This window comes from Theobroma umbraticum, unplaced genomic scaffold (assembly GCF_002168275.2).
Source record: "Theobroma umbraticum cultivar Fairchild unplaced genomic scaffold, ASM216827v3 scaffold_56.0, whole genome shotgun sequence".
Taxonomy (NCBI): Eukaryota; Viridiplantae; Streptophyta; class Magnoliopsida; order Malvales; family Malvaceae; genus Theobroma; species Theobroma umbraticum.
Window position 1 is genome coordinate 11332517 of NW_018397256.1, and position 26139 is coordinate 11358655.

Below are 26139 nucleotides of genomic sequence, written 5' to 3' on the forward strand. Positions count from 1 at the left end.
TCAACACAGTGAGAAAAACTTTTATAAATCGATAGCAATAAAGTAATAGAAAGTTCTCATCTCATCACCAAAGGTGGATGTCTAAGGAATATCTATCTATTAAACTTGAAACCCAAATACACCCAAAGTGTAAGACAACGTCATAATTAAGACGTCAATCCATGACATAATCCAAATATAATTGTTTTTTATGGATAGTCGTTCCAATAAAACAACAATCGTTATGTTGCGTCGCCCCATCTATACATCCTCCGGAGAGAGAAGTTTGGTATATAAGGAATTGATTTAATTTAAAATGTAAAGAGTGGGTGGGTCTCTTAAACAAAGTGCAAGACTGCAAGTGCCTCTGTCTCTAAGCAAGCATCTAATACCAAACTCCTTGGCTGCATTCATCTAATTAACTTAGCTGTTAATATTCTTATTCTAAAGTCCATCAGTAAACTAGAAAAGTTAAATAGAAACAGAGGATATGATGTGGTTGATTTTATATAACTAAAAGCAATCCTTTCCCGCTGCATGTAACGTACGGTTTCTTCACTCTCGCAATTCGCAAAGCTATATATAAATAAATGGCAACCCCTCTGTTATCCTTAGCTTCTACTTTTCCATACCTCTGTCAAAGTTCTGCCTCTTTTCCCAACTGGTTCTGAATAATTCTTTAAACATCATTTTCTCTTTAACATTCCGTCCTTCCGAGGGGAAGTCCTCAAACAAACACCATGTGTCTGTTCAAGAAGTGCCTTTCCTGTTTCAGGAAACCTGGTACCTCAGGTTCTCAGAGGTTGTCACCTTCCACAGAACCGACGATTCACTTCCAAGGGCAACCTCGTCTCCCCAAATTCGCTGTCCCGAAAAGCTACCATATTCACCTGACTCCGGACCTCTCAGCCTGCAAATTCGGAGGTTCTGTCTCTATCCACCTTGACATCGTTGCTGATACTCGTTTCATCGTCCTCAATGCTGCTCAACTCTCCATCAACCACGGGTCCGTCTCCTTCTCCCCTCAAAACTATTCCAAGGTTTCCACCATCTCAACAAACTCTCTATAATTTGTTTGCATATTACTTCTCGAGAGCAACTTTCATTTCCCATTTTCCATTTTCATTTAACAAGTTATGAATATGTCGTCATGTAGTTTTCGGCAGCCAAACACAGTTATATTCAATGTAAGACTCGGTCTTTGGGCTATTAAACTTCCAAAAAAAATTTTTTTGTTGACTTCTGGTAGTCAGTTTGGTTACTGAGAATTTTGCAGGAAAAGAGAAACAGACTCGACTAATTTCTCTCGGTGATCTCTTTTGCATGTAAAATTTTAGTCAACTCAATGGGATAAAGGCATATACTTGTCTTGGTTGTTAAACAGGTATTTGAGGCTTTTAAAGTAGGCCTGGTGGAAGCGGACGAGATTCTAGTGTTGGAGTTTGCTGAGACACTTCCGAAGGGAATGGGAGTTTTGGCTATCGAGTTTGAGGGAATTTTAAATGACAAAATGAAGGGATTCTACAGAAGGTATATAAGGAAAATTTTTCATCTTGATTAATTGCTTGTCAAAAGCAAGGGAGAAAAGGGATATTTATTTGATATTTGATCATATCTTGAAATTCAGTACGTTTGAGCATAATGGCGAGAAGAAGAATATGGCAGTTACGCATTTCGAGCCAGCTTATGCTAGAGGGTGCTTTCCGTGCTGGGATGAACCTGCTTTCAAGGTGTTGTATGCATATTCTTTCCTTCTCGGCCCTTTTTTCGATTATCTGTTCTGAATATAAAATTTCTGCTTTATTAATGGTATATATATGCAGCTTCATTTAAAGTCTACATTCAAGATCACATCAATATTGTTAATTTGTATGCAGCTTCATCCTTTGACATCACTAAAATTGTTTCTTGTTTTTGACTCCATGTCGCAGGCTACGTTTAAGATCACTTTATTGGATGTGCCATCTGAACTTGTGGCCCTCTCAAACATGCCAGTCATTGAGGAGAAAGTGAATGGCAATCTGAAAACAGTCTTCTATCAAGAATCACCAATCATGTCTACGTATCTGGTGGCAGTTGTCATTGGTTTGTTTGATTACGTAGAGGATCATACATCGGATGGTAATGATCTGTTGCTGCTTATGACTGTCCAGCCCTGGTTCTTGCTATAGTTTACTTAACTGTATCTCTGCACCAGGGATCAAAGTTCGAGTATATTGTCAAGTTGGCAAGGCAAATGAAGGGAAATTTGCTCTGGACGTTGCTGTGAAGGCGCTTGGGTTTTACAAAGAGTATGTTTCGGACTTCGGTATAATCCAATTTTTATGGTTCATTGTTATTCCCAGCTTTTTGAGTCTCAAGCTGATAGATCTACATACAAACCAGGGACGACCTTGGGCTTTTCCTTAGTTATGTTATTAGTCTTTCAATTGGGAGCATGCAGTTTATTTTATTCATTGTAATAATTAATTTGTATAGTTATTTTCATATGCCATACTCTCTTCCCAAATTGGATATGGTTGCAATCCCTGATTTTGCTGCTGGGGCAATGGAGAACTATGGCTTAGTTACATATCGTGAAGCGGCTTTGCTCTACGATTATCAGCATTCTGCAGCTGCCAACAAGCAGCGGGTTAGTGCATATGGTGATGGTCTCTTTTTCAGATATACTTTCCCTAGACCCACATTGCACAAAATGTTTGACTAGTGTACTTGGTTGCTGAAAAGGTTGCAACAGTGGTGGCCCATGAATTGGCACACCAGTGGTTTGGAAATCTTGTAACAATGGAATGGTGGACCGACCTTTGGCTGAATGAGGGTTTTGCAACCTGGGTATGGCAACTTCTATTGTTTTTTTCTTTTTATCACTAGCATGTGCTTATTACTAGTGGTTGTGCATTTCCAGGCGAGCTACTTGGCACAAGATGAGCTGTTCCGCGAATGGAAAATATGGACACAGTTCTTTGATCGTGAATCTAGTCAAGGTCTTGGGCTGGATGGGCTTGCAGAATCCCACCCAATTGAGGTGAATAGGCACCGAGCCGGGTTATTTTTTTTCGATACAATTAACAGAGGATTGATATAATTTCTTGTTTCTTTCTTCTATATTTGATGTTTAGCATGTTTTACTTTGCAGGTGGAGATAAATCATGCCTCTGAAATTGATGAAATATTCGACATGATAAGCTACGAAAAGGGTGCATCAATTATCCGGATGCTGCAACACTATTTAGGGGGGCAACACTTTCAGGTTGGTCTTCTGGTTCTTTAAATGTACGTGCTTTTGTATCTGTTAATCTAAGATTTCCTAGTTTTAACTTTATGAACTTAAAGTTTATACTATTATTCTATTTGGATTAAACCGGAACTTAGCCTCATTTATTCCTGCTATCAGAATTCACTTGCTTCATATATAAAAAGGCATGCATGGTCGAATGCCAGGACAGAAGACCTTTGGGCCGCTCTTATGGAAGGATGTGATGAACCTGTGAACAAAATAATGAATTCATGGACGAAGCAGAAGGGGTATCCAGTTGTCTCTGTCAAAATGAAAAATCAGACATTGCAAATTGAGCAGGTTTACTCATGTTTGATTAATTACTGTGGCCAATTAAAACTTTGAAATGATTGTATTTCATATCTGTCAATTCAAATACAGAGTCAGCTGTTTCATTCTATGATGACTTCATTGTGATGTTAAATTGTTAAGCCTTAAGTAAGGGTGGTGTCCTAACCAGTAACGTAATGAATGGCAGTCACAATTCTTATATAGCGGTTCCGGAGGGAATGGGCAGTGGATTATCCCAATGACATTTTGCTGCGGTGACTATGACAGTCGGAAAAGCTTCCTGCTGGAAAAAAAATCTCAAACTCATGATATAAAGAGTTTCTTTTCAGACAGTGATAAAAGTAATGATCCAGCACGTTCTTGGATAAAGCTTAATGTGGACCAGATTGGTTTCTTCAGGGTGAAGTATGACCAGGGCCTTGCAGCTAAACTTCGATACGCAATAGAAAACAACTACTTATCGGCAACAGACAGACTTGGTAATTCTCATATTTTCTTTAGCCCTTGTATATATAGCTCTTGGATGGTAAAATAGAGATGCTAATGTTAACATGTTATGTTAACAGGCATTCTGGATGATTCGTTTGCGCTTTGTATGGCACGTCAAATGTCTTTGACCTCCTTGCTTACCTTCATGGGTGCCTACCGAGCGGAACTTGAGCATACTGTGCTGTCTAACTTGATTAACGTAATGTTCACAGTCTTGTTGAAGTTTACTTCAATAATGCTCCTAGCCCTAATTCTGGCTCTTGCATTTCGGCAGATAACTGGAAAAGTTGGAAGGATTGTTGCAGATGCAAAACCTGAACTAATGACTGACATTAAACAATTTTTTATTGGCCTTTTCCTGTATTCTGCTGAGTAAGTTACTTTTTGATATGGATGGATGCATTGCATGGCATGCTTGATTAGCAATTACTGTTAAAACTAATTGGCCGGGGAGGCTGCCCTGCATGTGGCAATTTATTTAAAAAAGTGATTAAGAAACTATCATCTATGTAATCCAGTTCTTAAACTAAAATAGGACTGGACAAGCAGGATTACCAACCCAACTACATTTTCTTTCTCTTTTATTTATGTTCTAATTTTCTTACAGGAAGCTGGGATGGGACCCTAAACAAGGTGAGAGTCATCTGGATGCTATGTCGAGAGCAGATGCTTTCACTGCCCTTGCCATGCTTGGGCATGAGGAGACACTGGATGAAGCAACCCGGCGATTTCATGCCTTCTTGGATAATAGAAACACACCACTCCTCCATCCTGGCATAAGAAAGGTTATTGATTGTCAAATATTAGTTTAGACACTGTCCGTCTTTTGTTTTCTTTTTCCTGGTCCAACGGTTGAGCTATCTAACATAACAGGGGTATCTCCTCCATCCTGACATAAGAAAGGTTTTTAATCTCAGGTTCTTGGGACAATAACCAAAGAACTTTACCTACTGAGCTTTTAATTGACCATGCTTGTTTGCAGGCAGCTTATGTAGCTGTAATGCAGAAGGTCAGCTCCTCTGACACAACAGGTTTTGAAAATCTTTTGAGAGTTTATAGAGATTCTGATCTAAGCCAGGAGAAAACTTGCGTTTTAGGTACAGGACAGTCCTTTTTCTACTGTGATGCAGACGACTCAAATCAATAGAACTTGTGACAACCTTATACATGTTTTTCTGTAGGTTCATTGGCATCTTGTCCCGATCAGGGTATAATTCTTGAAGCTCTAAACTTTGCCTTGTCTTCTGAGGTATTCGAACTCTTTAGTTCGAAAGTTAGCTTTTGTCTTGATAAACTAAATACCCTGGAATTCGATGGTATCATGATCATTTTCCATGGTCTTTAGGTTCGTAGCCAAGATGCTGTTTTTGGACTTACTGTTCATTACGAAGGACGTGAAGTTGCCTGGAAATGGCTCAAGGTACTGCTCTTTCTTCTTCTTTTGCAGCTCAGTTTAATGCTTTCCTTCTTCTTCTTCTTCTCTGTTTAATAATTGGTATACAGGATAACTGGGATAGCATCTGGACAACATATGGTTCTGGATTTCTAATAACTCATTTTGTCAGTTCAATTGTCTCGCCGGTTAGTGCCCTGTCCTCTCTATTACAGTTTCTACTTTGCATTCTTTGTTTTGTTCTTGCTTACTCTCAGGATCATTTGTTAAAATGTTTACCATTACTTTGATTGTTTTCTTAATTTTCTTCTCCATTCACAGTTTGCTTCGTCTGAGAAAGTGAAGGAAGTAAAGGAGTTCTTTGCAAGTCGCACGAAGCCTTCAATTACTAGAACCTTGAAGCAGAGCATTGAGCAGGTCCAGATCAATGCCAACTGGGTGCATAGCATTCGCAAGGAGAAAGGCCTGGCTGAAGTTGTGAAGAAGTTGGCAATCAGCGAATCCTAGGACAATCTTTCTTTTGTTTATTTTATAATTTCACTGTTACAATTCTTTTCCTTTGCTTTCATATGAATAAAATAATGGATTCAAGTAGGTCACAGGTACACCTTACTAGTAATCGGTTAAAACATCAAAGCAATGTTTATTTCCAAGACTTAAAAAATGGAATGAAAAGCATCAATAGTTAAGTTCAAAGGTGGAGCAGCATAGACGCCTATCCACACGTATGCTGCACTATGAGAAAGGATGCACCTTTCATGGCCAAAAACAATCACTTGCATAACCACATTAGCATTGGCCGGCTTATTCTGCTACAAAGGAGAAACATATGGTCAAAAGCAATCAAGGAAAAGGTGTGAAGAAGAGTGGTGCAAGCTACCTCCCAAATTTGCCCACTTTTATAAGCACCATGCGGTTGAAATAATACAAACAAATACCTCACAGAGTGATTTTAACTCGGAGGCTATGAATACAATTTTTCCCACCAATGTCAAAAGCATGGAACTGATATAATCTCCTATTTCTAAGGCACAGCTAAGATTTACAATAGCCAATAACTTGGCATGGTTTACATCAAGACTCTTGAAGCAATGGAGAGGTACTAGAATGGTGAATGTTCTATGGTACATACAAACTGATACTGTCATAAAGCCATAGAGGACCCCTGAAAAATCAAATGGGAAAAACTATATCGAACCATATGAAATTATGTCATATGGTAAGATTGGAGACTAAAGGGTGGTTAACAGTGACCATCATGTCTTACTCTTGAACTTCCTTTGAGCTTTCAAATCCACCACAGTTACAGTGATGTTATCCTTGCTTCCCTTTTGCAGAGCGCGGTTTGAAAGGTATTCTGCTGCAGCTTGAGCAGCAGGATCAATTGTCTCACCCCTATCTGAAGTCACTGCAGCACCGTTCTTTTTGTGCCACTGAAGTATTCGTCTCCTAGCCAGGTCACATGCTTCTTCATTTGTCATAACATCCCATAGACCATCACTGGCTAAAATGAGGCATTCATCTTCTTTCGCTCTTGGAACAAACATCACTTCTGGCTCTGGAATGATCCATGGCTTCAAATATCTATCACCTGAAACAACAAGCATGGTCATTTCCATATTTTAGTTACTCTGCCCAGTCAAATTAGTTATGACAAGCATCAATCCAGTACGCTTAAATGCCCACATCAACAGAGGAAACACCTGCAACCAGGTGCATTAAGAGTTTGTGACCTGACAATAGAAGACTTTACATTCTATTACTATTATCCTGCATGGCTCCATGAAAGAAGTACTCAAGCAACTAGCCTCAGAATGCAATCACAAGGCACTTAAGGAAATATCTAACTGATGCATGGTTTTTAGAAAAATGACAGCACTAATAGTATAATTTGAAGTTAATTAAAAGTTATGTTAAATAATATTAATAATCTATTATTCTTGCTAACCTTTACCAATCTTCTTTCAAGGATTATAATTCTTTTGGGCCAAGTCAACGAAGTTTTCTTTTACTAAAAATTAGCTGCTCCTTTTTAACAGTTAACACACATAAAAGAAAGAGGAAAAAAGTTCTCCACAGAGCTTAATAAGGCATAAAATGGATACTGCATACACCACAACAATAAATAAGTCAAGTCTGTACAATCCTTTCTCCCAAGAGACACATGTTGTATTCTGCTTGCAACATGTACTCTAGCTGCACTCTGGAAGCTAGAGTATAAAATTCAATCACAACAGTAACAGATTTTGAATTACTACCCTGACACTCCCCATTAACACACTTGAATGGTTAATGAGGCAGAACTGTGCCAAATTGAAGCAATTTGAAGCATCAGTATACACAGATAATACAGCTAATGACCCCAGTGAGGTACATGGGTACACCAAACAATCCTTTCTCACAAGAGACATATGTTGGATTTTGCTTGCAACATGATAATAACTAAGTTCACTAGAGACACAATATGGTGAGGATGTCATTTTGGGGATAATTGTCTCACGAAAAGATGTGCTCCCCCTCCCTTTTCTGTTTCTTAATTACGGTTTGAAAGGAGAAAAAATAAATAACATAAAGTGGGAAATGAAAAGAGTTCGTAAGCCTGAAGACATACCAATGGACCTTGACATTGCAAGAACACCAAAAACTCGATGCCCATTCCATTGAATAACCTTGCCTCCGGCTGCTTCAATCCTTTCATATTCATCTTCCCGATTGGGCTAAGATATATGAACAAATGAAACAAAAGGGTATAAATCCCAACAGTTGATTAAGCAAACTACGACATAGAAATGTGCAATTCATGGTCTCTTACTTTATGATCCACTGACAAAGCCATGGGCTCTTTCCCACGACATAGAACAGCTCTTGAATCTCCACAGTTTGCTACAACAATGTGAGAGAACAAATAAGGGCAACAACGGCAGTAGAACCAACTGTTTCTGGGGCAACCGGTTCTGACTAGCTTGGCCTCCAACCTCAGCATCAACTTTACAAAAAATTGTGAATGCCTTTTTCCACAGCTCTGGCAACTATCTGTTATGCTTTCATTACTCCAACATTCCTTAATAAACTCTATTTCCTCAGCCAATGCAGAGTGAATACGCTCACGACAGTAGTTTGCAACCTGTGCAATGGCGAAGACCAAAACAAGAAATTTACTTCCAGGACATCTTGTGCATGATTTAATGGAAAGGAAAGAAAGCTAAACATGAAGATACAAAGGAAATTACAAAACTGACCTGGGAGCCTCCGTGACCATCATAGACCCCAAAGAAGTGAGCAGTCTGATGAGCAAAGCCCCTGCTTGTGCCATCAAGTACCCGATCACCAATTAGCATCTGAATGGGAACCTTTAAAAACCGAGGGACAGCAGCAACTGCATCTTCCATCTCAGGTCTCCGTCCACAAATAGAGGTAAATCCCCAAAGAGGAACATATTCCACCTCAAATACACTGCGTGGAACTGGAACTGTTGTACTCAGCTCCTTTTCAACAGCCAATTGAAGAACCACTGCAGATGGCTTTTGTTCAGACCCATCTCCAATCTCTTCCTCAAGGCTTACTGCAACAGCAAGGGGTTCACTTCCAACCACTGTTTCAACGTTGGACTCCACAAAGTTGGTGGCCTTTGCGATAAAATCTACACTGCAAATACTTTTCTCAATGTCCACAGAACTTGGTGTTCCTACCTCAGAAGTAGCATCGAAACCCAAAAAATCCTCTCCATAAAGGCTACTAGTCTCACTTGCCACTGATAGTGAACAAGAGCTATCAAGATCAAGAACATGATCACCTTCCAAGGAGAAAGAATCCTCCTCCTCCTCACTTTCTTGGGCTATAACATCATTACTAGCAAACCAACTAACTTTACTATCAGATAACATATCCAAAGAGTAGCTCCTTCTCCCTTGACCTCTTCTGGCAGTGTCACCTCTATACTACTTTCTTCTGTCCCCATGGCAGTACAGTTACAATCCACATCTTCACCAGTAATTGGCTGGTTAGTAGCCTCGGTCGCAGAATCAGTTAATATACCAGCAGGATTTGCCATAAGCTTAAGTCTTGTGATGTCCATACGGGTAGCAAAGTAGAGTTTTCACAGACTGAATTACCTAATCTAAATGGCACCGCGACCGTCGAGACATCTCCTCCATCAAAATCCCTATCTGGGCAGTACAAAAAGTTACCCTCCAACCCTCAAAAATCACACAACCTGTCATTGTTCAACGAAACTATCACCTTCTTCCGAAATAAAGAATGACAATGGAATGTGAATGGTGGGTTTTAACAGACCATTTCCCATGCCTTAGTTAACTCAAAGGTGTCCCGAAAAAGGATGCAAGTTCAGGGGATGCAGCTTATGGGTGAGCTAAAAAAGGTAGTGAAAGGGAAATGGGTTAGTCAGATCTGGTCAACCACAAGTGAATCCAAACTTCCATTTGTGGAAATTACCACCCCAAAATAGTTACTTTAGACCTTGATTATGCTTTTCCCAACTTCTTCTTCTCTGGACTCTTCCTTATCTACCTCCATCAACTACAGTTAAGAGAGAAACAACTCAATATCCACAAAAAAAAAATGAAAAATAAAAAAGAACAAAACTTTAAGAAAACCCACGATCAGATCAAATTTGAAACCAACCCTTTATCCTCAAACACAAAAAGAACGACTTGGGAGAAAAAAAAAATTAAAAGAAGGGTCATGAGAAAGAACTCAAGAAAGGTGATGCCCCAAGAATCACAGGAAAACCCTAAAAAGGATAGTACCCTTTTTCAGATATCATATAAAGGGTTCCCTGGATCTGAGGCAACCCTTCTCAGCCTCTTATAAATTTTTGCTCCCCCACAGCCCACTCCCTCCCTCTCTCTGTCAAATAATTGGCTACAATTATAATCAAGAAAAGGAAAGTAAATATAGAAACTTTATCTAATAAAGAATGACTACTACCTAATTTGTCAACTGTAGTAGAGCCTTCTTTTCCCTCACTCTTTTTAGGTGTTTCAAGCAAGAAGCTTTTAACATCTGGGAAATGAGACATGGAAAAAAAAAAGAAAAAAGATTGAATAAGCAAAGCAAAACAAAGATATGGTCTTCACTCACCATTTACAGAAAAGAGATATAGAAAAACAGCTCAAATGTGATCATTAAAGATTAAAAAGGCTTCTTTTCTTCACCCCAAAAAAAGCTTGAGTTTTTATGTTGTTTTCTTTGTTATTTATACATACAATAATAAAATCTGGGCGTTGAGACTTGAAGGAGCAAAACGAGAGAAAGTGGAGAAGAAAGAGAAGAGAAAAATTAAAGAAAAAGAAAATGCATTGATAAGAGGAAAACGACAAAGAGAGGGGGAGTGTGTCTAATGTGTGTGAAAGAGAGCCAAAAAAACAAAAAAAAGAAAGAGATGACAGATGTCAAATCTTGAAGAGCATATTAAAGCATCTCCACCCATCTCATGCTCTCTGCTTCTGTCCTTCAAATTTTCATGTTCCTCTTTTCATCCTCCAATCCTACAAGTCTTTGTCTAAATTCTATCTTAATTGCTTTTTACAAAAAAATAGAAAGAAAGATACTTTCTATTATGTGGTAGATTTTTTGTCAGGCTTTCTGGTGATCAGCATCTGGCATTTTCCCTTTTAATGTTGATTGCATCTTCCAAACCTTGTTTGATTTGATCCAACTCAATTATTCACTATGAAAGTTTATTTAATTATACAAATCACTTGGATTTTTTGGATTTCCTGTTTCTCCTTTGGAGTGGATGGGATTTCAACTGATAGAAACAGAGCTTCTTGCTGATTGAGCAAACAGGAAGTGGGATGAATTCTGATTTGGGGAAAGTGTGTTCATGTTTCATGCAAATCTCTTAACGTATACTTTATCCGATCCAAGTGAAGGAAAAGGCTCATCTTTTTCCACATATACTTTAATTTTTACTTGATGGGTACAAATATTATTATTTAAACTTTGATAATTGGATGCAAAGGCAACAGTATAAACTTAATCACTTACTATTATCTTGACTTCAGGTTCGGTGAATGAGTATGACAGTAAGTCAAAATCAACCCAATTTTACCTGCCTCATATGAAAAGTATACACGCACCTATCTGGCAATCTCTCAAAAGGATCACAACCCATATCTGTCATGTGGCAAGATCCCACCTAAACAATTGATTAAATGTTTATTATAGTAAAGTAAATGGCTAAAATTTGACATTTTAATTAGTAACAATAATCATTTGGTGGCATTTTAGGTAAGGGCCAACTTTGACCTTCCCCTTTTTAAACTTTGTTATCACTAGAAAAGATCTACAAAATTCGTTTTCTAGTTTCCTTTTTAGTAATACTACTTCTGAAGTCAATAGCTACTGACTTTTCCTTTAAGGCACGAAACCTCCATATTTTTTTTTCCATGGATTCAAGATTAAGATTTTAAGACAATTCATTGTTTATTGTTTTGGGTCATTATTTCCTAGGACCAAGATCACAAAGAGTCAAGCCTCGAGTCCCCTGACTCTAGCACTCTTTATCTTCTCAGTCTCGGAGAAAACACAATCCTGTTTTTGGGTTGAAAAATGAAATTCCTGTTACCTAACGGGACATGAGAATATTGGATTCTAACCTAGTATACATGTCAAATCATTGATTAAAAGCAAAGCTGCTCATTTGGAATGACTCCCATCTTTTTTTAAGTCTGAACACTAATGCATCACCGCAACGAAATGGGAATAAAGAAGTGATGTTTTTCGCAGTCAACGCAGCAATTTTCAGGAGGTGCTTCCTTTGATGGAGGAGCACTTAATAATTGCATCAGTAGCCAGAGAGAGGGAGAAGAATTGCTTAAAACTGTTCAATGACGACATTCTCAGAAGTGGACAAACTTCCAAGAAGCAATCGTACAACAAAAATAGGAGTACTACAATGAACAATTTACTGAGAAGATGTTATTTCCTCACAGCTAATTTTTTTAGTTTTTGCTAATAGTAACAGTTTACACACAACAACAGGGAATCATTGCTCCCAAAATGACTATAGAGTTTCTCAGGAGTTTGCTATCAATTAAAAATTTGACCAGAAACTGCCACTAGAGAAGGCAAATTTACCACAGCCAACCTGGGCAGCCAGTGCATGAAGTTTCAGAACTCTGCTCTAACTTTCTAATACACAAAGCCTTTTAGGCTGAAAAAGAGTCTCATTTGCCCTACCAGTCAACTCGGAACTGGATTTAAAAATTTTTTTTCTTAAATTCTTCTGTACACTTAACACAGTGGTTCTACAAATTTGATGGCAGCCACTGCACAAGAACTGCAGATCTTGGAGGATTGCCTAACTTAAAACAAGCAGAAATATCCATACACCCATGTAAGTGCTTTCCCCTTTAGTTACTTTACGGCAACATTGGATCACCTGCAGATGCAAGCATCTGCACCTCTGTTTCCTCGGCGGGGCGCTTAGTAGAATAACCTACCCCAGAATCACCTGCAGATATTAACAAACATTATCCATCTTAATAGAGAAGAAAGACAAACTATTAGACTTTATCAAAATGGTAGGCAGTTGAAAATGAAAAAGAATAGAAGATAGAGAAAAATCCATTACCATATATAGAATCAATGGATGGCTGTCCCATTGATGGATTTTTGAAATCTGCAAAAATAAAATGGTTCAGCAAGGTGAATAGCCGACATTAAATCTCTTCCCTAATCAGCTGACGCAACAGATCTGGACCAATAGAAGAACATCTGGATACTGCATATAAAACAAATTGTACCATATGTATCCCTAAAGATTGGTAAAAGTTTCGCATTTCCATTTTATACGCTTGTTCACAGTGATATTGTAACAAATATCCAAAAGAAAGTTTTTTTTTTTCTTATCGACTCCACCAATAGAACGCTGCCAACAAATTCTAGCATTTTAAGGTGATTCTGTTACTGTCAGAATGTTGTTTCAAGACTTTTGTTGGACAAATTAATTTTGCAATCTTACCCAGTTGCCTGTAGTTCACAACCAGTTATTGCACTCAGGTTCTGCCAGACATTAACCCCATTCCAATCCACCTATAAAGTTCAAACCCATATCTATATTTTGCCTCATCAAGCCCATTTCTCTTGAGAGAATTTTACCAATGTCCATGAACTAGCAACATTTAATATGGGCAGTAAATTCACCACATCCCAGGAAATCTCTTGTAATTGGGCTCAACTATCAGGGATTGGTTTTGCACCCTAGTTCCATTCGCATTGTCATCCATGGGTCTAAATCTAACTCCATATCTAAATATCTACTTCTTGAGCTGTTAAAGGCTGTCAAGTAGTTGTATCATAGACACTGACATCTATTTCTCAAATCTGGGATTAAATACCATTCTCTAGACAGATCCAGGACGGGACTACCCACTTGACTAACAGAAAGCCCTAGCAAGCCATTCCTCCCAAAGAAAAGGTTAAGGTGCAAACAAATCAAGGTTCCTTATCATTATGGCATTCAGTATATCTATAATGCTAGTATAGCATCATTAAAACCTCTGATTTCACATAACATACTTGCTCATAAGATGAATAAGTACGATATGGACAAGAAATTCAAGCTTATAATCAACATTGATATGGACAATAAAATTTAATCTAACACCCTTCACTTCACTAACCGAAACCCAAACTTTCAATTATCACAGGCAAATTTCTGCACAAAATAAGTATGCTTACAAGCAAATAGAAACAGTTATTGCTGATAAGAACCCAAAGAAAATGCTGCAGCAATTGAGAAAAAGGTTGAAATCTAGACAACTAAATGACAAAATGCATACCAAAAGAATGGCGTAGCCCTTTGACAGCATCAAAGTTCTTGTATGTATAGCCAACAAAACTTAAATCTTTGGGTGTTAATAGCATCTGCATAAAGTAGGGGCAAAAGTTAAATAAATTCTACCATGTATTTTTGTGTGAGTAGGGGCTCACTACTCACAAATTAATGTATCAAGATACAACTATAGAAGGAACCAAGCATGTTGATTATCATGGACAGAACTGTATATACTTCTCCAACATCAATGCAGTTGTTTTTGTCACGTGTTAAAACACAATATTTAAGCAGAGAGATCATTGTGATAAGATATCAATTGTTTTGTCAATCACCATCTTTTGAACAAATAAAGTTTCACCATTGCATATTCCTATCTCTCAGAGGACATAATAGCATGATACAGCACATACTTGCTACATACTAAAAAAATGTGTAAATAAATGATTTTCACCAGCTGGAAAGTACTGGGACAAACTAATGCTTAAGATGAGTAAACAGACAGCCTAAATTGTTACAAACCTTCCGAGAGGGTCCTGAGACAGTCCTTGCTGGTGCTGGAGTATCCAACTGATGACAATTCCAAAAATAGTCAGATTATATACTTAATTTCACCATCGTGGACAAATACATATTGAAGAAAGTGATTAGCATTTGGAATAAGCAATAACATAAGATAAAAGGGGAATTCCAAGTTATACTTCATCAAACTTCATAAAATTCTGAGTATCTAATTCCCCATTGACTTCTGGTTTAAATGCTGCCTCCATCTCATAGAGTTTATCCCACTCAACATCCTTGAACCAAGGATGAGCCTGATAGAATTATATGTCAACAACCATAAGGAAGAAGAAATAGTTGGTACAAAAGAATAACATGCATATATCATAATCTGACTTTGATTTGGTTTGCCCCACCGGTACCCAGTCTGTGCTCAACATCACACAGCAATCTACATATGAGATCCTTTGCCTCATGACTCAACCTTGAATCTTCAGGAAATCTTAGGTGATTTCTCCAATGCACAATCTGACAATCATTGATGACCAAAATCAGAAAAAAAAATGATATCTTCATCAAGTTTACCATAGAGAAATCGTTAAATCAAAGTAATCATGGTGCATAGGTGTTACTTTTAAGCTTTTCAGGAGAAAAACTCAACAATTAGCAGCCTAATAGAAAAGTGACCTAGTTTCAGATTGCTTGCAAAACACACCATCAAGCACGACGCTGGATAAGACACCAACAACCTAATTATGCTGTATAAGCAAGCACTTTGCACAATTCGAATAAGTAGAAGTAAATGCTTTTTTAGGGGTGGACTAAATACAATATTATCAGCATAACATTGTATATATAAAAGCAAATAACACATCTATACTTTATCAAGCACTAAAATCATTTAATACTAGCAGTCTCCATCTGTAAAGGAAAAGATTTTAAATTATAAACTAGCCCAAATTAGAAAGCAGAAGTTTCAGCTCAGTGGGATATCCCGAATTTGAAGAGAGCACAAAGAAGAAAGATAATCTAATGACAACAAATCAAAGATCAACCAAATGAAATAGACTGAAATGGGAATCATTCTATTGGAGCTGAGAAAATAAAGCCAGATAGAAGTGTGTTACCTTCCTGCATGTGGTAATTGGATCATCTGAATAAAATGGTGGATATCCAATTAGCATTTCATACATTATCGCTCCTAGTGACCACCTACAAGTCCAATAGAAAAGGTGGCATTATTTAAGTTATGGTATGAGAACTTCACAGAAAAACCTGTGTCTATGCAAAGAAAACAAATAAAACTTTCAGAAACTGGTCAGCTCCTTAATTCAAATTTGTTGCTGGAAAAATATGATGGATGGTATACAGTTTGAAAAGTAGAACAGATATGCCTCATGCACGAAGATAAAACTCCAAAATGGATAACAAGTAATATATACCAGTTGCAACCATAAGAGTGAAAGATAATTGAAAAAGAAATATAACTAACCAGTCACATTCCATGCTATATCCTTTCTTCAGTAACACTTCAGGAGCAATGTAATCAGGCGTTCCCACAGTTGAAAATGCCTTCAAAGAAAAACATAAAAAACCAATCTTCACAATTACTGGAATTACAGCTTTACCAACTGAACTAATTGTTTAAAACCATAAACTGATTGCATTACTACTGATGCAGCTAATCAATGACAAATTTACCAAAACTTTTGTCACTCTCTAAGTTTTAAGATTCATTAATTCTAGTCAACAGTATTGCTATTTACAAATGCCTTTGTAAGGGAAAGAAACTTCAACAAAAATGCATATATGAATAATGTGTGCCATTAGTTTTCGTGCAGTTAAGTCCAGTACATTATTGAAACAGTTCATATGTTTGAAGTGTGTAGCAGCGAACTGCTGAGTCCAAAAAACCATTGTCATTAAGTCAAAAGGGGGATAAAGGAGAGCAAAGCCTCAGTAGGAACAAGTGAACTTAGGCAAAACACAAACATGCGTACAAACAAACTTCTGGATTTTTATGTTTCACTTCAAGGTCTGACAAAGAATGGAAATAAGTGCCATTAGTGAGAGATAGAAGGGGGTAACAACCAAGAGTCAAAACTGAAACTTGGCACATGAGAAACTTGAAAGGTTAATATTATACCGTTATGTGCTTTAATTAACCAAAGCGTTCGAAAATTTTTTAAGCCACTGCCCTATTGATAATTACAACACATCTGGGAATGTATTTTGACAATACTTGCATTACAAACAATATAACCATGAAGTAAATTGCGTACATACCAACTTTCTTCTATTCATCTGCCAATGCTGAAGCTGTTCACGAGGGCTTCTCCAACTGCTCTTATTGTCCGCATCAGGAATACATCCATCAATATCCATAGGTTCTGTCATATTTTCATCATCCATGGGCTTATTCTCATGGATTGCTGGTAAAGTCATACAATCAAGAGGCTTACAAAGGCCAAAATCTGATAACTTCATGTGACCATTTTTGTCCAGAAGAAGGTTGTCAGGTTTAATGTCTCTGGAAAGAGAGTGAATGTGACAAATGAGATTGGGAAAAACATACCTTGCAACAATTATCAACAGAAATGAGGTATCTTGCTTCAAATGTTAAAGAGGCATAGTAAGGAAAGCTAAGCACTAACCTGTGAATGTAATTATGTTTGTGAATAGACTCGATGGCCAAGACACTTTGAGCAATGTAAAACTTAGCTACATTTTCAGTTAAGGTATCCTCCCTCATCAGCAGTGTCATCATATCACCACCAGGAAGATATTCCATGATCAAATATAAGTATTCAGCATCCTGAAATGAATAATAAAGTTTTACTATGCAGTGGCTCGCAACTTCTGCCAGCAAGTTCCTCTCAGCTCTAACATGTTCCACCTAAGGAGTTAAAATACATTTTATTAGATTAGCAGTGTATGAAAGGACTCTAACGGAAAATGACAAAATTTTCAAATTCTAAAGCATCTGATATTTTTAAGGTAGGTATCACCCAATGAGCAGATAACAACTGAAAATCAGGGGAAAATAGAAAAGAGATACACAATCATTCCTTAATGTGATGTAGCATACAACAAACTTGGAGTTAGTTTTAAAATCAAAAGAAGTTGCTTTGCAGTGAGTGTCACCAAGAGGTAACATTTAGACAGATAGTCGACAAAAGTTCCACTCTCCTCAACTCTAACTTTACAGATATCAATTATATGAATGGCAATTTGCATGTTACCTGTCCTCTCATAAGCATTTCGGATTTCTTTAACTTCTTCATTGCATAAATATTTCCGGATTTCTTCTCCCCACACAATCGAACCTGCAGAAAAAGTATAAGCAATAATATACTCAAGGCAGCCGTTCCATGAATGGTGGTATAAACAAGAAGCAGAAGAGCAGCACATAGTTCCAAATAAAAGGCACTACGCAGCTTATATTAGAAACACAGATAGTTTGACACATAGCAAGCATCAGTAGCATTCTAACCTCACCAAAGGCTCCCCTGCCAATAATGGTCAAAAGATCAAAATCATCCACACAAATCTTGTGCCTTTTAAGTCTCATAAACTCTGTCTCTTTCCGCTCTAAATCTTTTATAAGATTGATCTGTTCCTCCTTGGGCACATCTGAAGCAGCTAACTTTCTCTCCAGGATCCATCGTCTGCAATGAAAGTAATTCATGTTATTAACTTGAATTCTGCATTATCAATTCCAAGCCTACAAATACTCACAAAATTTTGGAAAAGGATACATCAGGAGAAAACAATGTTACAAGGAATAAGAAACTAATTGCAATAAATCTCAATTCCCAATAAACCAAAATTCATATTCTAGCATTGGTTCATGAATTCTTTATCAAATAAATTTGAAAGTATCATATACCAGATGTAATTAGTAGGTTTATTGTGGATAAATGCTAAACATAATAAATTTGACTTGGAAATCTAAATACTAAAATCTGCATGCTGAACAAAAAACAATATCAGGGTTGTGACGAATTTCTATAAACCAATTTAAGTATTGGAATCCAGAAGTTTTTCAACAAATAAAATGTGCACACCCTACACATCAATGAAGCAACACATGCTTCCTTCATTGTCTTGACTGAATATATATTGGAATGCATATGTATCTCATGACAAATCACATGGAAAACAACAGCAAGACAAATCACAAAACATTCAATATACACAAATTTATATTAGTCCAAAATTTTCCATCATTTTCCAAAATAAAAACTTTACGGTCTAACATTATTATTATTTTTTTCCCCAAGGACACGAGTAATAGAAAAGGTAAATCTATGACCTTGAATATCAATACTACATAGAAATGATTGGATCATCACATTGCCAACTCATAAAAGCCTGTAATGGACTGTTAATAGTAACTTCCAACTGGAGCAACTTTGCAATGATAATTAAATCAAGCACCAGATCAGATTTAATAAGCCCCTACTATTAATTGGTAAGACAAGTAAGGAAAAATACACAAAAATCTTTCCGATACTTTGAAATCCAATATTTCAAGAACTCATCTGATCAGGGAAACAGCTCAATTACTCCCATTAAATGCTCCAATTCCTAACAAAGAAACCTAATTTGACATTTCCCACTCCCCAAACACAGACAGGAAAAAAATGGAACTAAGCCACATACAAAACAAGACCAGCAACAGCTCCTGAGCTCAAAACCAGAAAATAAAATAAAATAAGAAGCAATTGAAGAAGTTAGGTTCAGTTGACTACAAAGTTCATTGATTCCACCAAAAAATGCATTAATCTAAGTACCAAACATTCAAAAATCCTATCTTTTTTTATTTCTCAGGAACCGAATATAGCTGATAACAATGCAAAAAATCAAATTTTGTTAAAAATAAATAAAAGGATTACCTTTGTTTGCGTTCTTGAATATTCTTCATCTGAGCTTTATAATGATTCTCAATAAACTGTTTAGCCGCCGCCACTTTCTCCATCGTCAAGCTTGACCCTAACACCTCCTCTTCTCCGCTCTCTTCTTCCTCTATGCCCTCCATTTCCTCTCTCTCTCTCTCTCTGAGTATAGCTCTCTGTGTCTCTCCCTCTACAGATATAAATATTTATATTTATATATTTGCTATTCTAAAAGCTCTCAACTTTTTTCTCTCTCACTTGAAAGAAAAACAAAAACTTTCTCATTTACTGCATCAGAGCCAACAAAGAGATGATGGAAGAGAAACCGGAGCTCTTTCACTGATCTTCCTCTTTGTCGTCTACATCCACACCCACGCTCCTTTCCTTTACAAACCAATAAAAATCATTCCACGTCGGCAATTGCTAGCGTGGCGGTTTTCTCTGGAGCGGATTTAGGGTGGGATTGAGAGCAGGGGAGGTTAGGCTTTTTTCTTTATTTGTTTTTATTTATGAAGCAATAAGTTTAAGCAGTGTTGTCAGCGTATGAGTAGGGGAACTCCCAGGCGCGATGACTGACTCGTGAGTTGCACTTCGAGGTGTGGTGGAGAGAAGGGTCGTTTTCCGCTCATAAATGATATTTTAACACATTTTAGAGAAGAAAGCTGCAAGGAGGGCCCACAGTGTGTTGGGTTGTGATTGGCGAGTGTTGTTCACTCGCCTGAAACATGATGTGGGCTACTTGTCTGTCTTTTTTTTTTTTAATACTTGGTAAGTGATTGGCTGTCTTGTGCTGCTTAAAAGACTAAGAGTTGATCTCTTTTCTTAGTACTCACACGTAAAATTACCGTCTGCATTATTGTCCTCTTAAGGGAAAATAAACTTAATAAAATAATATATATATATATAAATATTTAGGTGAATATTTGTGGATTTCATCTAAATTTGAAGTGAAACAAATTTTTAATTTTAATGACAACCAAACATGACCTTATAATTGATTTGGTAAAAAAAAAAAAATTTGCTATTTGTGTCATAATCTTTACATTAAACAACCTTAATTGCTAATGCTTACATTCATTTGGGACAGTGAATCTATTCAAGTAATGGAAACAAACTCTAAACTTGCGAGTTTAGATTTTCAATGACAGCTAACCTTAATTATTTTGATTAAACTATATATATCTAATCCGTGTGGAAAAATCAGACAAATTTATTTAGTAAATTTGGAGTTTTTCTTGAATTTCTTATTGGTGGTATAATCAAAGGGAGACAAATCATTATTTTGTTTTTGGAGTGATTCAGGTCGGAAGTACTTTCTTTTAGGACCATGTGAGAAGTAAAGACCAGCTGTTTGTATGCAGGCGTGGTTGTCTTAAACCTAAGGAATTCCTTCACAGTGAAATCTAGCTGTGAAACCAGCAACGCCCTGCCATAGACTCTTTAAAGCATCGTTGTAATGCCTCATGTGCCGTGAGTTGTACCATAACTACACCAAATGATCCAGTACAAAAAATACCAGTTCAGCATCTGGGTCTTTAGCCCCCCTGACTTAACGTGGAAATTTATTACTGGACAGTGACAGTTTTTGCTCATGTGATCATATCCCCATCGGTGGGGTCACTCCTGCATTTTGTATATAAAAAACAGTGCACTTGTAGTACATTGTAAGGTGACAGTGAAGGAGTAAAAGGAGAATTTAAAAGCAAAGGGCATATGCTGGTCTCTCATCTTCCCCCCAATGTTTGACCCCATTTTGGACGGGCAGTTTAGCAGCAACTCTCAAAAGACAGCTGTTCCATTTGGTGTGGGAAAGTTTTTAAGGCACAAAGCTTTGTCTGTGTTTGCCTTTGATCATTCAAGATCTAATCTTTTTGCAGGTGGGGTGGCAGCACAATGGGTTTTGCAAACCAAATTCAGATTTTGAGTAATGGGTGATTACAACATGCATGACCAAACATTAAAACATGGTTTAAATTAAAACAATTATGAAGGACTGCTTTTTGGGTAATTGAAGATTGCTTAGACAACACTGCAAATCCCCATTTTGAGGCTTTGGTCGCTTGAATGTCAACTAACAAATTTAGAGCAATATCTTGAAAGCTAGGTTTGATTTGGTATGATTGGTACCTATCAATCTAAATGTTCATCTTAAATCTAAGGTTCATGTGATATAAGTTCATCAATATTACCTAAGAATGATCTTGCTATTAATATTTTTGTCCTTTTTTTTCCATAAGAAATTAAAAAAAGGGTGGATTTGGAACTTGAAGAATAAATTAATTAAAAGAGAAAAAAAAAAGTCTCTATAGAACAAACAATTGGACCTAAGCAAATCAAACAAGGCCCAAAGCTTTGTTAGACCAGTTGAGCTAAACAGAAGAGACCTAAATTTTTAGGCCCAAACCAAACAGAGCCCAAATAATTTATTTTCTTTTTGTTTTTTTTTTTGCCCTTTTTCCAGTCTCAGGGCTTTGCAGCATTCAGCATACAAAGGAAAGCCAATAAGCAAAGGGGTTTTGGACCTCTGTTTTAAAGTTAAAGAAGGCCAAGGAAAGAGTTGCAGAAACTTATGGGGGATCCTAATTATTACAGATACTCTGCTGCTGCAGCAGAAAGAGGTGCTCGCTCTTCTCTTCCTTTACTCTTGGCTTTCACTATTTTTTTTTTTTATTTTCGAGAACTTCACTTGTTCTCTTACCAAATTTTTGTCTTTTGGCCTATTGTCTTCAAATTTGCACTCTTTACTATACTTTGAATTTAGCTTCTTATGTCTTGTAATGGATGTGGTTATAACGGTGTCATTTGTACTGGACTATGTTGTAGTTGATTCGCTGAAACCATTCTTGGATAGTTAAGGAGGATTCTCTTAGCCTGTATAATATAGCTATTGGGTTTTTTTAATTTTTTTTTTACTTAAACATAATTAATATTTGTAATGGCTGATGCCAAGGTTTCCCAATGATTCGTGACTTCTTAAGGTGTCATTTTTAAAATCATATAGTAGATATCTTTTAGTGAACTGCATTTGCTGTGAATCTTCGTTTGCACCAATGCTTTGCATTGCCCTTTTTTAATAGTCTCTCATAGCTTTTCCCTGCTTCTTCTACCCCTTAAATTTAACCTTGATGTATATTGAACTATGTATTTCGTGGGGGTGGGAAATTTTTTTTGCTTAGTTGTCTGGTGCCCTGCACTGAGGTATTCATCACGGCATACCTCACTGATGGAAAATAAATGGTAGATAAAAAATAAACTTTCCCAGTTTTGAATCTTTTGCTTGTGGATTCCTTTGAGGTGGTTTTTTGTGCTTTCCATTTCCTGTCTTCGAATTGATCTTAACGAGTTAACATCAATTTCTGGATTGTTGACTTTCATTGCGATAGGAAGTGTTTCAAGGCCCAGCTTTCCTGGCTACTTGACATCTGAAGCACCCTCATTGGCATCTCAACATGCTGATATGCGGTATGCTTCTTCAGATGTTCAAAAGAGGGATGTAAGGCATTTCTACTATTACATTATTTTTTTAAATAACTTTGGGATCGTATAACTGAGAATGTCCTTTCCTTTTTATGGGTATTTATGATGCAGATAAGCAGATTGCAGCCTGGGAGATATGGTGTGGATGATATTTCAAATTCTGGAGTTTATTCTGAACCCAATCCTGGTGTTCTATCAGCCAGAGATACTGTAAGGGATTACCCATCTTCTTTAGGAGATCCAAAGTTAGCTGCCCAAAGATGGGATGCTCCAGAAGGTGTTTTTTCAAGTGTGGGAGTTCACCCTGAACCTAGTTTTGGTGGTGTATCAGCTGGATCTGCCATTAGGGGTTACTCATCTGCTCTAGAAGTTCCAAGTTTAGTTGGCCACAGAAAGGATGCTCCTGGCATTAGCCCAAGTTCTGGAGTTCATCCTGAACCCAGACTTGGTGCTGTGTCAATTGCAGCTACCAATAGGAGTTATTCATCTGCTCTAGAGGTTCCAAATTCAGTTGGCCCAAGATGGGATGCTTCTGTAGGTATTAGTCCAAGTGCAGGACTTCAATCCCAACCCAGCCTTGGTGCTGGATCGGCTGGAGCTAGTGTAAAGTGTTACACATCTGCTCTAGACAATCAAAGACAGGATGGTCCTGTAGGCATTAGTTCAAGTGCTGGCATTCAACCTGAACCTATCCTTGGTGCTGTATCAGCTGGAGCTAGCATAAAGGGTTGCTCATCTCCTCTAGAAGATCCTAGCTTAGTTGGCCAAAGGCAGGATGGTCCAGCAGTTATGAGGCCTGGAATTCCTGATGCTGTTGATGAAATGCCTGCCTCCACGAGAAACGGTGATGGTCCACAAGTTGATGCTGGAGAATCGAACATTCTGTTTGTTGATGGGCTTCCAACAGACTGTACAAGAAGAGAAGTAGGGCGTATCCTTGTTTCCCTTGCATACTTGTGTGCGTGGATATGTGAATCAACATCTCAAGAATGTCATATGCTTCACAATATTATGCGAAACTAAACTGTATTTTGCCTGAATATAAGAAATTCTCATTGTTTTATGGTCATTTTAGTCCTTCACTTAGCATCAAAGATCTTTTCCGTCCATTTCTTGGCTACAAAGAGATAAAAGTTGTTCACAAGGAACCAAGACATGTAAGTTTACTACTTGATACTTTCTTTCAAGTTAGCTTCGCAGGTATTGCTAGAGCTTCTTGAAGTAAAGCCAATAGAAGTGTCTGCAACATGCTTCACACTGTTAGAATAACACCAAGTTGGCTTAGAAGATGTACCAATGATTGGTTTTGTGCTTAAGGCTTTCTATGCAATGCCTCTTGAGAAATGTCAGGGACAAATGGCTTAACATACCAAGATGTTAACTTATAGTTCCCATCCTATTCCTCTATTAGTTTAATTTTATTCATGTTTTCTGATTCTATGGTTGTCTCATTAAATACTTGCAGAGTGGAGATAGAGCCATGGTTTTGTGCTTTGTAGAGTTCCATGACTCAAAATTCGCAATGGCTGCCATGCAAGCTCTTCAAGGTAACGTAGGCACAAAAAATTGCTTATAGAACTTAAAGTGAGAAGAATAAATGGTGCAACAGAAGAAAAAAAAAACAATTGGAGGAAATGCTAGGCATATCATAATTTGTTAATCGCACTGTAAATACTTGACATTTTTGTTGCTGGCATCCTTGTCTTCATCATCCGTGTGGGATATATTAGTTGACAAAGGGCATAAAACGTGATGAAGATCTACATGCTCATCAATTTCTTGCAGTGTCTGTTTGTTAGAATTGCAGCTTAGCAGTCATTTCTTATAGGTTGTGGAATGTTGATTTTATTGCAGGTTATAAATTTGATGACAAAAAACCTGACTCCCCTGCCTTGAGAATCCAGTTTGCACATTTTCCTTTCCGATACCGAGCTGATCGTGATGATCAACGTGTTTGAGTTCTAATATTAATCGAAAGGTGTAGTTGACCAACAATCCAATTTGCTTTTTACGGTATTGACAAGTTGATACCCAACTTCAATCATGTAAACGATTGTTACAACTGCCTATGCAGAACTTAATGGAAGAGAGTACTCCAGATGAGTTCTTGTTTTCTCATGTGTTTGCATGTAAATTTCCCATGACACTAGATTTTCAATGCAAGGCCATGTATTTGTTTAACCGTGGACAGTGGCCAATAGTATGCAATGCATTTTGGATAAGTCATACTACAATTTATTTAATCATATATACGCGGTGCTGACAGGTAAACCTCCCTCTATCTTATCCTTTTGGAGTCATGAGATTGGTATCCTAAATGTGAACAGAATTTTTCATAGTACTGTTTTTGTGTGTCGATGTTGAATATTGAAGAATGTTCTGACAAAGACAGATCATTAAACTGCGGGGTTCAAGTCATCCCGGAAAGAAAACAAATTTCACCGGTAAAGCTGTATTATACGTTATGGCGTGAAAGTCGCCAACGACTTATGCATTGCAATCGTTTTTGAGACTTGGGTATGAAGTCACCAGCGTTACAAGTTTGCCCCTTTATTATATTATTCACAATAGGAAGTTATGTCAAAAGAAAACAATTGGTTTATTTGTTTGATAAACTTGCCGTTCCCATCCGGTTGAAGTCATTTTGATTTGTCTTGTAGTTTATACTTTAATATGCAGTTGCATTTGGGTGTTAAGTTTCTTCAGAAACTGGGCATATTTATCATTAATTATGCCGTTTGCAACTTCATCTGTCTGTATTGAGAATTAGTAAGTCGTTTTCATGTCTTGTCCCTGTTCAGCATGAAGATAGAAACATCACCCGTGAATTCGTTTACCTAGAAAATCACTTGCCATGATATTTCGTCTTTCATCCAAAGAAAAGACCTTGAATGTGGCGATGGACCTTTACGACGACGATAAGACTTGAGTTCAGAAAGAAACTAAACCACCAGGCAACCTAACCGATGGCTTTACCTGTGTTTGGGCATGAATCATGCTTTGATTTGAAGCAGGTTTTGACAGAGAAGAAATT

At 37.4% G+C, this 26139-nt stretch overlaps 4 protein-coding genes across 6 annotated transcripts; 2 read left to right on the forward strand and 2 right to left on the reverse strand.

Moving 5' to 3' along the window:
* The first annotated feature begins 617 nt into the window (after positions 1–617).
* LOC110411735 (aminopeptidase M1-like) lies at positions 618–6174 on the forward strand. Of its 2 annotated transcripts, XM_021422034.1 has the most exons (19): positions 618–1019; positions 1364–1509; positions 1607–1709; positions 1911–2100; positions 2177–2270; positions 2458–2611; positions 2707–2811; positions 2885–3004; positions 3116–3229; positions 3374–3556; positions 3735–4026; positions 4114–4235; positions 4311–4408; positions 4644–4821; positions 5019–5133; positions 5218–5285; positions 5382–5456; positions 5540–5617; positions 5751–6174. In XM_021422034.1, exons 1-19 carry the CDS (start codon positions 720–722, stop codon positions 5934–5936), a joined length of 2721 nt encoding a protein of 906 aa, XP_021277709.1. In that variant the 5' UTR covers positions 618–719; the 3' UTR covers positions 5937–6174. The 2 variants fall into 2 exon arrangements, with proteins under 2 accessions (XP_021277709.1, XP_089638871.1); XM_089782745.1 differs by lacking the exons at positions 618–1019; positions 1364–1509; positions 1607–1709; positions 1911–2100 and having other exon boundaries at positions 2162–2270.
* Positions 6175–6306: 132 nt separating this feature from the next.
* On the reverse strand, positions 6307–10805 carry LOC110411737 (protein phosphatase 2C 50-like). Its single transcript, XM_021422036.2, is given in 11 exon segments — positions 6307–7020; positions 8041–8146; positions 8242–8333; positions 8336–8389; positions 8392–8454; positions 8457–8553; positions 8669–9321; positions 9324–9518; positions 9521–9568; positions 9571–9965; positions 10377–10805. Coding segments are annotated over 10 exon segments (1722 nt in total). The 5' UTR covers positions 9650–9965; positions 10377–10805; the 3' UTR covers positions 6307–6685.
* A 1536-nt stretch (positions 10806–12341) lies between these two features.
* On the reverse strand, positions 12342–20106 carry LOC110410671 (AGC (cAMP-dependent, cGMP-dependent and protein kinase C) kinase family protein). 2 transcript variants are annotated; one of them, XM_021420497.2, is made up of 13 exons: positions 19629–20106; positions 18224–18398; positions 17973–18056; positions 17385–17545; positions 17017–17260; positions 16223–16302; positions 15858–15942; positions 15127–15258; positions 14931–15044; positions 14752–14799; positions 14237–14321; positions 13027–13074; positions 12342–12906 (listed from the first exon to the last, which is right to left on the reverse strand). In XM_021420497.2, the coding sequence occupies exons 1-13, from the start codon at positions 19769–19771 to the stop codon at positions 12815–12817; spliced, it is 1491 nt and encodes a 496-aa protein (XP_021276172.1). In that variant the 5' UTR covers positions 19772–20106; the 3' UTR covers positions 12342–12814. The 2 variants fall into 2 exon arrangements, with proteins under 2 accessions (XP_021276172.1, XP_021276171.1); XM_021420496.2 differs by having other exon boundaries at positions 17385–17626; positions 19629–20105.
* Positions 20107–22106: 2000 nt separating this feature from the next.
* On the forward strand, positions 22107–25218 carry LOC110410852 (uncharacterized). The gene is made up of 6 exons (XM_021420750.2): positions 22107–22246; positions 23012–23121; positions 23217–24036; positions 24201–24262; positions 24571–24652; positions 24960–25218. The coding sequence occupies exons 1-6, from the start codon at positions 22198–22200 to the stop codon at positions 25061–25063; spliced, it is 1227 nt and encodes a 408-aa protein (XP_021276425.1). The 5' UTR covers positions 22107–22197; the 3' UTR covers positions 25064–25218.
* Positions 25219–26139: the final 921 nt, after the last annotated feature.

What these genes read in the sequence shown, in the direction of transcription:
- LOC110411735 (XM_021422034.1), top strand. Translation starts at nt 720, where the DNA reads ATGTGTCTGTTCAAGAAGTGCCTTTCCTGTTTCAGGAAACCTGGTACC. An exon ending in CAGCTGCCAACAAGCAGCGG is followed by an intron (nt 2,612 to 2,706) that starts GTTAGTGCATAT and finishes GTTGCTGAAAAG; the next exon opens with GTTGCAACAGTGGTGGCCCA. An exon ending in TTGCCTGGAAATGGCTCAAG is followed by an intron (nt 5,457 to 5,539) that starts GTACTGCTCTTT and finishes ATTGGTATACAG; the next exon opens with GATAACTGGGATAGCATCTG.
- LOC110410671 (XM_021420496.2), bottom strand. Translation starts at nt 19,771, where the DNA reads ATGGAGGGCATAGAGGAAGAAGAGAGCGGAGAAGAGGAGGTGTTAGGG. An exon ending in GCAGGGGAGCCTTTGGTGAG is followed by an intron (nt 18,057 to 18,223) that starts GTTAGAATGCTA and finishes CTTTTTCTGCAG; the next exon opens with GTTCGATTGTGTGGGGAGAA. An exon ending in AAATGCTTATGAGAGGACAG is followed by an intron (nt 17,627 to 17,972) that starts GTAACATGCAAA and finishes TTAACTCCTTAG; the next exon opens with GTGGAACATGTTAGAGCTGA.
- LOC110410852 (XM_021420750.2), top strand. Translation starts at nt 22,198, where the DNA reads ATGGGGGATCCTAATTATTACAGATACTCTGCTGCTGCAGCAGAAAGA. An exon ending in TGCTGCTGCAGCAGAAAGAG is followed by an intron (nt 22,247 to 23,011) that starts GTGCTCGCTCTT and finishes TCATTGCGATAG; the next exon opens with GAAGTGTTTCAAGGCCCAGC. An exon ending in CAGATGTTCAAAAGAGGGAT is followed by an intron (nt 23,122 to 23,216) that starts GTAAGGCATTTC and finishes TTTATGATGCAG; the next exon opens with ATAAGCAGATTGCAGCCTGG.